Source organism: Mirounga leonina, unplaced genomic scaffold (assembly GCF_011800145.1).
Source record: "Mirounga leonina isolate KUSES-001 unplaced genomic scaffold, KU_Mleo_1.0 Mir_418, whole genome shotgun sequence".
NCBI lineage: Eukaryota > Metazoa > Chordata > Mammalia > Carnivora > Phocidae > Mirounga > Mirounga leonina.
This window is the reverse complement of record NW_023270739.1, coordinates 19,252,731-19,262,235: the sequence shown is the minus strand read 5'-3', so window position 1 is coordinate 19,262,235 and position 9,505 is coordinate 19,252,731. Positions and strand designations below refer to the sequence as shown.

Sequence of the window (9,505 nt, the reverse complement as noted above, 5' to 3'; positions counted from 1 at the left end):
TGGGTCCTCTGTCCTCGGAAAGCGGCGCGCCGCCGTGGCTTAGCCCCGCCCCGCCGTGGGGTGGGGCGGAGGGCGCTTTTTTAGGCGCGCGCGGGCGCTAGCCGCGGCTGGGGCGCGCGGGGCAGCGGCCGCTCCTCGGGGACTCCGGGTGTGTGTATTTGCGTGCGCGGGCGCGCGCTGTCCGGGCTGGGCGGGCCCAGCGGGTTTTGACTGCTCCGAGGCTCTGAGGCGGAAAGGAGGAGGTTTCAAGTGGACGCTGGTTCTTTTATTCCTGGGCTGAAGGGACGAGGGAGCCGAAGGTGAGGAGTCTGGGTCGTCAGCGACCCGCGAGGACTTGAAGTCGCGGCTGCGTTCGGAGTGGTGCCGGACTCCGGCCGGGTGCAGCTGCCTCTGGAGGGAAAGAGCGACAGCTCGAGCGGGCCCTCCTCCCTTTGTGTCTGGGGTGGGGTACACGAGAGGGCGGGCCTCAGACCCGGCCTCACCTCGGCGGTCCGGGACTGTGTGGTCTGCCTGCGGGGGTGACGTCTGTCTCTCCGCGGGCCGGAGGCCTCTGGGGGTCCTGAGGCGCCCCGGACTGCGGAGGCTCTGGAGGTGCACCTGTGAGGCCCGGACTTGTCCTGGGGCCGCGCGCGGATCCCTACATTCCCTTTAGGGAGCCCCCATTGCTTACCTCCCCAGCCCCACCCCCACCCCCACCCCCACCTGGACTTCCCAGTCTGTCCCTGCAGGGCTGCCTTTCCCAATAAGACCTTTTGCACAGGTTTGGGTAAGTTTGCGCCCCGCTTTTCTGCCCGAGCTGGGTTCTCTGGAGGTTCAGTAGCCAATTTCAGGGACTCAGAATTCTGACACAAGGAATAATTGCTAACCGTCCTGCTCCTGTACCAGGAAGAGAAATTACCAAAGAGGAAGCAGCCAACTATTACGGTTTTCCTGGATGAAATTGCTCTTTACTCTCTATTTCACATCTTTGAAGAGTTTGATTTTACATTTTGATGTGGTTACAGAAGGTGGGACGCTGAGAATTTGTTCATAATATTACGATTTGTGCAGAGTTTAACAATGTATTTAAAATTTACATATTTCGTTTTAATAGGGCCAGGGAAAGTTGGAAATTAGTTTCAGGTTGTCAGAGGTGTCTGTTTAGCAATTCGACATATCCTGAAAAATTAACTAAAAATTAAGGAATGTTTTGTTTTAATTGAGATCGTAAAACGGTAGTAACGTTTAAAGGATACCATAGCCTTGATTCTGATCATAACTTTTTCTTTTATCCTTCAGTTTCATGCTAGTACTGGGCATTTGGTGAACCTTGACAAGTATAGGCAAGTGCTCTATTTCCCTATGTTTGCAAGTGCCACAAGTATATAGTCATTGTTGAAAATGATTATCCGTCCTCTTTTGTGCACTCTATATTATTTGTGCTTATCTGTATTTTTGCCCTTACGGCATCACATTCTAATTATCTCTTTAAAATTTTTCTCTCCCACTAGATTATGAATTCTTTCAGGGTTATGATTAATCTTCTTTGTAGACTTCAGGGCCTGGCACATAGGAGGGGCTCAAATGTTTATTGAATGGATAAATTATTGAACACATTTAGATACTCACTGTACTACATTGGGTGGAGTTCTGTTAATGTTTTAAAAACCTGCAAATATTTGGATCTGGGTTTTATAACCATGGAAAAATCTGCATTGTATTTGAAATAAAGCTGGTAGAAACTTAGAGTATTATGCTGTAAAGAATATTAATTTTTTAAATTTATTTTTTAGAGAGCATCAGGGAGGTGGGAGGGAGGGGCAGAGGGAGAGGGAGAACTTTTTTAAGATTTATTTTTTTTATTTGAGACAGAGAGAGAGAAAGAGAGATACCGTCTGGGGGGAGGAACAGAAGGAGAGAGAAACTTAAGCAAACTCCGCGAGTGTGGAGCCTGACCTGGGATTGGATCTCACAACCCTGCGATCAGGACCTGAGGCAGATGCTTAACCGACTGGGTCACCCAGGTGCCCCGAGGGGGAGAGAGAATCTTCAAGCAGGCTCCATGCTCAGCACAGAGCTTGATGCAGGGCTCCATCCATCTAACAACCCTGAGATCATGACCTGAGCCAGAATCAAGAGTCAGATGCGCAACTGACTCAGTGCCCCCAGGCGTCCCTCTTTGTGTCCTCTTAATCTGAAGAATGACACCAGTGGGTATTTTCTGCTGCTTTGTCATACTTAGCAGCTCAGTCGGAACAGTGGGGTAAGCATGTGAGAAATGTGTTTACAGATGAAGACCTAGAGCTAACACCTTGCGTGAAAACAATGCTCTGTTTAATCTTATGTTGGATAAAGACAAGTTTCTAAACATTAGGATTTCAGTAAGATCGCTATTTATAAAAATCTTAAAGTTTTTTAAATTATAAAAATATAATGTATATTGAAAAAATTAAGACTATATAGAAAAGTACAAAAAAGAAAAGGGGGAACCCCCAAATCTTGCTACTTAGAAGTAACCCCAAGTATATTAGGTTGAATAGACTTCCTAACATCTTCCTATGTATTTATATGATACCAACATATATTTTGTGCTGTATATGGGATCATATTTCTAATTTTTTTAATTAGTGTGTAGTGAACATCTTTCCATGTCAGTACATGGAGAAGTGTCTTATTATTATTATTTTTTTTTAAGATTTTATTTATTTGAGAGAGAGAGAGAGAGAGCACAAGAGGGGGGAGCGGGAGAGGGAGAAGCAGACTTCCCGCTGAGCAGGGAGCCCGATGCGGGACTCAATCCTGGGACTCCAGGATCATGACCTGAGCCGAAGGCAGTCGCTTAACCAACTGAGCCACCCAGGTGCCCGAAGTGTCTTATTTTAAATGGCTGTATACTAATCTTATAATATAATACACATACTCTGTACATCTTATAATTTTATATACATACTCTAATTTTTTTAATCCATACTCAGCAAGGTGGGCATTTAGGTTGTTTTCATCTTTTTTTTTTTTAATTTTTGTTTTCATCTTTTTTTTCCTCCCCTAAACATTCTCTGTTAACTCTTTTTTTTTTTTTTTGTTAAAGTAGGCTCCATGCCCAGTGTGGGGTTTGAACTCACGACCCTGAGATCAAGTCACATGCCCTACCGACTGAGCCGCCCAGGCACCCCTGTTAACTCTTTTTGTGGATATTTTTGCATACATAAGTGAATGTCTCCTTGAGGTAAATTTCTAGAAGTGGGATTTCTGGGTTGGAGAGAATACTCACTTTAAATGCTTTTATATCTTATCATATTGCCTTTCAGAAAAGTTGTAACCATTTTTGTAGTCTTCTCAAGTAGTGCATATGAATACTTATTTTCTCACACTTTTGAAAGCCTTCAGTTTTGTCCGTTTTTAAAAATCTTTGCAAAAAAATCTTATTTTATTTCTTGATTACCAGTGAGGTTACACATCTTTTTATATCTTTATTGCCCTGACAAATATTGTGATATTTTGCCCATAGCTCATGGTTGACAGCTCAGAGAACAAAAAATTTGAGGGAGGATGGACGCAAAAGCTCGAAACTGTTTGCTTCAACATAGAGAAGCTCTGGAAAAGGACATCAAAACGTCCTACATCATGGATTGTATGATTAATGATGGAGTTTTAACAGTACTGGAGGAGGAAAAAGTAAAAAATGAGGTAAATCCCTCTGCGTAAGTCTGTGCTATAAAATTTTTTTTCTTTCTAATTTTTATTTAAAAATGTTTGATATAATTATTTGAGTTTAAAAAATTTTCTTACATTTATTTCAGAACTTGCACTGGTCTCCACTAATTGATGTTGCAAACGTATTCTTTGTAGTATACTAAACTACTTATTTATTTATTTTTTAGCCCACTCAACAGCAGCGAGCAGCTCTGTTAATTAAAATGATACTTAAAAAAGATAATTATTCCTACATATCATTCTACAATGCTTTAATACATGAAGGGTATAAAGATCTTGCTGCCCTTCTCCATAGTGGCATTCCTGTCATCTCTTCTTCCAATGGTGGCAAAGATTCAGTTGGTGGAATAACTTCATATGGTTTGTATCCATGATATCTTCTATCACATTGCTATCACAATGGCTACATTGCTGCAGTTTTGTCTTATTGTAAATGGAGTCTGTTGAAGAGATTGATTATGATTAGTTAACTGAAAATGCAGTGAGAAAAATTATAGTTCTGTTTTTCAGTTTACGTTTTTATTTGCACCTGTGTTAACTTGCACATTTTCTTCATGCCTAGTGAGCTGTCTACTGGGCATTTTTAGAGATTAAAAAGACAGTGTTTAGGCCTTTAAGCTCTTCTCCAATTCTGTGTTTATTTATTGAGTTCATGCATAGGAAAGAATAAGAGTCTTTAGAAATCTATATTCTTGAAAGGAATTCCATATTCTTTCCTTTACACCCTCCTTTCTAGTCTTCAATATGAGAAAAAGAGATTGGAGAGTCAGGGAGGAATAGGGTGTATAAGGGCAGATATAGATGGAGCTTTGCATTGTCAGTAGTCATCTTGAAAAGTATATGTTTTTGTTATGTTCTGAGAAATAAGAATGTTGAGGTTAGTATGCCAGCCACATTTTCTTCCTTTGGAAGTTCTGAGGGTAAGCCTCAGCCTTGCTTTCTTTTGGTTTTTATGGTATGACTTGAGTAACCATTTCAAAGTTCAATTCGTTCATGCTTGTTTTGTTTTGGATTTCAGTAAAGACAGTCCTTTGTGAAGGTGGAGTGCCACAGAGGCCAGTTGTTTTTGTTACCAGGAAGAAGCTGGTGAATGCAATTCGGCAGAACCTATTCATACTAAATGGTGAACCAGGATGGGTCGTCATATATGGAATGGCAGGTTGTGGGAAGTCTGTTTTAGCTGCAGAAGCTGTTCGAGATCATTTTTTCTTAGATGGTAAGTTTGATTACCATGTGTTGCTGCCTAAAGAGATATTCTTTAGGCATGATATTAGTTTCCTATTGCTGCTGTAGCAAATTACCAGAAATTTGGTGGCATAACAACACAAATTTATCATTGGCACAATTCTGGAAGTCAGAAGTCCAAAGTAGTTCTTACTGGGCTAAAGTCGAGGTGTCAGCAGGACTGAGTTCTTTTGGAGGCTCTAGGGAAAATCCTTTTTCTTGTATTCTCCAGCTTCTAGAGGTGGCCTGCATTCCTGGACTTATGGTTCCTTCCATTTTCAAGCTGGCGGTGCATAATAGCATCGTCAGATCTTTTTTGCTCTTTCTGATCTATGCTTCTGTCATCACATCTCTTTCTCTGACTCTCACCTTTTTGCGTCTCTCTTCTAGGGGCCCTTGGATGATCCAGGATAATCTCACCCCCAAATCCTTTATTTAATTGTATCTGCAAAGTCTTTTTTTGCCATGTAAGGTAACATAATTACAAGTTCTGTGGATTAGGATGTGAACATCTTCCAGGGGCTGTTATTCTCATTCTACCTACCACAGGTGTGATTAAATTTGGAATTTATTTTGTACCTAGCTTGTCACAAGGAGGCTTGGCTAACCAGGCTAATAAATTCATATATTATCAGATGGTACTTATTATCACTGGATTGAAGCTAGTCCCTTGTGTCTTAATAATTGGAGGGGATTGTAGAGTTGAAAAAGGATCTTCAAAGGTTGTCTAGCTTATATCCCTTCCTTTTAGGAAGTACTAGACTTAACACCCTCCTGTTGGCTGAGTGCTATAGAGAAGGAGATTTTTGGAAACTCAGTTCCATTTTTTTTTTTTTTTTAAGATTTTATTTATTTGACAGAGAGCCAGAGAGGGAACATAAAGCAGGGGGGTGGGAGAGGGAGAAGCAGGCCCCCTGCAGACCCTGGGATCATGACCTGAGCTGAAGGCAGACACTTAAGGACTGAGCCACCCAGGTGCCCCGGAAACTCAGTTCCATTAATGATTCTCCTAGTGAGTGATTCTCCCATGTATTTGGCTTGTATTAAACTATTAATTCCATTTCTGTAATTAGTTCTATCGGGTGTTTACCTTTAAAAATAAAAATCTTTAGGGCGCCTGGGTGGCTCAGTTGGTTAAGCGACTGCCTTCGGCTCAGGTCATGATCCTGGAGTCCCGGGATCGAGTCCCGCATCGGGCTCCCTGCTCGGCAGGGAGTCTGCTTCTCCCTCTGACTCTCCTCCCTGTCATGCTGTCTCTCATTCTCTCTGTCTCAAATAAATAAATAAAAAATAAAAAAAAAAATCTTAAAAAAAAAAAATCTCTTAAAAAAAATTAAAAAAAAATAAAAATCTTTAGTAACTTGTCTAATGTGTAATCCCCAAGAAAAAGAAAAAAAAGTGGGAGATGACTATAGCAACCAGTGGGTTTTTGAGGATAGGCATTTATTTAGTAATCTCTACGCTCAGTATGGGGCTCAAACTGACAACCCCGAGATCAAGAGTCCCATGCTCTACAGATTGAGCCAGCCAGGCACTCCTGCCGATAGGCTTTATAGATTCATTCAACATCTAATGACTGTCTTTTCTTGCTTCAGGTATGCATGTATTCAATAAATATTTGAGAGCCTACTATGGAGCTTGGCAAAAAAAGAAGGCCCGGTCTGTGCATCTAAGAAATTTGTTCACAGTCAAGTAGGGGAGACAGGACAGCTGGGTGGCTCAGTCGGTTAGGAATCTGCCTTCAGCTCAAGTCATAATCCTAGGGTCCCGGGATCGAGTCTCACAGTGCGCTCCTTGCTCAGCACAGAGCCTGCTTCTCCCTCTGCCCCTTCCCCCGCTCGTGCTCGCTCGCTCTCTCTCTGACAAATAAATAAATAAAATTAAAAAAAAAAAGAAATTCTCCCTGGAAAGGGCATGCTTCATTTAAAAAAAAAGAGGAGGGGAGACAGACATGTAAACAAATTATATGTGATAAATTGAGCAGTAGAAACAAGTATGTGGTACAGTTTTACAGCAAAGGAAGGAAGTGTTATCTCTCTGGGGGAAGAAGATGGACAGGACAGGCTTCCTGAATGACATGACATTTTAACTGGAGTTTGGAGGAATAATAGAAGTTTGCCAGGTGCACTAGGTAGGGATGGGAGAGTAGGGAAGGTGGGAAGGTATTGGATAGTTACTGGAATGGGGAAGGGCATACTGTGCAGAAGAGGATTTAGGACATCTGGCAGGTGTACTGCTGACCTTAGTGAATCTGGTGGGTTCCCAGGGTATTCACTGGGAATAGTTACACAATTCCAGCAGTCTTTGGTTGCCTCCATTCATTAGTGACTTGAAGGGGAATTAAAAATTGTTCCTGACTTCTAGTTGTTAATAACTTTTTTGTCATAATAGGCAGTTAAGAGAGTTTGTGATGAGATGACAAAATGTTGGAATAAGTCAGAAGTCTCTAAGAGGTTTAGAAAGGTGGTGGTTAGGGCACATCTGTTGTACTCACCTCGGCTTTAGTTTGTACTTCACAGCCTTTATCAGCAGTGTTGATCCTACTTTTGTCAGAAATATGCCCAATTCCTTGTTTTTTCCCTTTTGTCGTTAGGTTTTGTGGGATTCAGTTCCATGCAAGTCTTACGGCTAAGGATTCATTTGAATGCTTATTTGTTCACTCACTCAGTTATTCTGCAAAGTTGATCACCAGGGGTGTTTCAGGATAAAAACTGGTTTAAGTTCTTTTAGTGTGAAGAAATGGATTTTCCTTTTAATATTATGATGAATTTCCTTTAAAAAATATATTTATTTATTTTTATTTTTTTATTTTTTTATAGATTTTATTTATTTATTTGAAAGAGAATGAGAGAGAGCACATGAGAGGGAGGAGGGTCAGAGGGAGAAGCAGACTCCCTGCCGAGCAGGGAGCCCGATGCGGGACTCGATCCCGGGACTCCAGGATCATGACCTGAGCCGAAGGCAGTCGCCTAACCAACTGAGCCACCCAGGCGCCCTAAAAAATATATTTATAACATACTAATTTAAAGATTAAAAGTGTGCTCCTCAACTCAGTTTAAATCACTCTAGATTATTGGGGTGAGTTTTCAATTTTAGGGGTTAAAATGACCAACAACTTACGGAATAATTACCCAGGGATCGTATTGTATAAATTGTGGTCTCAGAATAGACTTTTAACCACTTTGTTTTGAGAAGATATCAGAGATACTAGCAACTGTCCAGTACGTAGTGAGCTTAATATCTCTCATATACTTCTGTGAGATCTCATGTATAGAGGATTGAGTTAATCATTCCTTAGTTCACACCCACTATCGTATTGGGTCTGTATAAGCTTTAGCTTCTTCCTGTGTTTGTTTCCTTTTAAAAATTTCCCATCCTCATTTTCCGTTCCTTCCTTTAAGGAAAAACACACTTTTCCATTGTGTCTCCTCTGCACAACTACAGCACTGCTTCATTTCTGACAGTAGATGTGTGCATTTTCCACACATCCAGTAATTCTTCAAGACCAGCTGGGTGTCCTACAATTTAATTCAATTCTGACACTATGTACATGGAGATAGTGACAGAGCCCACAGGTTAAGGGTTCAGTCTTGCAAGACTACTCTTCTGCCCCACCTGCCACCCTTCAGATAACCAATCACAAGTCCAGGTTACCTGTGCATCTGACCAAATGGCTATAGATTGGAGGTTCCGTGTTCTTGGATTTGATTAATTTGCTAGAGCAGCTTTCTCAGGAAAACATGACATTACTGGTTTATTATAAAAGGATATAATTCAGGAACAGCCAGATGGGAGAGATGCATAAGACAAAGTAAATGGGGCGCCTGGGTGGCTCAGTCATTAAGCGTCTGCCTTTGGCTCAGGTCATGGTCCCAGGGTCCTGGGATCGAGCCCCGCATCGGGCTCCCTACTCAGCGGGAACCCTGCTTCTCCCTCTCCCACTCGCTCTGCTTGTGTTCCCTCTCTAGCTATGTCTCTATCTGTCAAATAAATAAATAAAATCTTAAAAGAAAAAAAAAAAGCTAAGTAAATGGGAAGGGGTGCAGAGCTTCCATGCCCTCTCTGGTATACCATTCTCTCCACACCTTCAATCCAGAAGCTCTCTGTACCCTGGTTTTGGGAGGCTTCATTACAGAGACACAATTGATCATTGGCCATTGGTGATTGAGTTCAATCTCTAGCCTCTCTTCCCGCCCCAGAGGTCTGAGAGATCTGGGGTGTGGGGCTGAAAGTTCCAACCATTTATATGGTTGGTTCCTCGGGCAACAGTCCCCATCCTTAGCTTATATGGAGGCTTTCCAAAAATAACTTCATTAACAAGCTCAGGTGTGGTTAAAAGGGGCTTGTTACATGAATAATTTCACTTTTATAGCTCTGGAACTATTTCAGGAACTAGGTACAAAACTAAATATTATAAAAGGTACCCCTATGGCTCTTATTTAAGAAATTACAAAGGGTTTATAGCTGTGTGCCAGAAACAGGGATGAAGACCAAATATATTGATCACAATATTATACCTCCCCATAGGTGATCCTTCCAAGTTATTTATTTATTTATTTATTTATTTATTTATTTATTTATTTATTTA

General features: G+C 41.5%; 1 protein-coding gene across 6 annotated transcripts in view; it reads left to right on the top strand.

The window, feature by feature from the left end:
* Positions 1-127: 127 nt before the first annotated feature.
* Positions 128-9,505, top strand: part of APAF1 (apoptotic peptidase activating factor 1) — a 92,681-nt gene continuing 83,303 nt past the window's right edge. For 2 of the 6 annotated variants that reach the window (XR_004676096.1, XR_004676097.1), the window contains exons 1-5: positions 130-299; positions 3,068-3,205; positions 3,488-3,666; positions 3,861-4,053; positions 4,712-4,909. Coding sequence is in view for 4 of the 6 variants with exons in the window: in XM_034987765.1 (XP_034843656.1) it covers positions 3,529-3,666; positions 3,861-4,053; positions 4,712-4,909 (529 nt within the window). In the remaining 2 variants the exon portion in view is untranslated. Of the gene's footprint in view, positions 300-3,067; positions 3,206-3,487; positions 3,667-3,860; positions 4,054-4,711; positions 4,910-9,505 lie in introns of all 6 variants that reach the window. The other 4 variants (XM_034987765.1, XM_034987762.1, XM_034987763.1 and 1 more) reach the window with 4 other exon arrangements.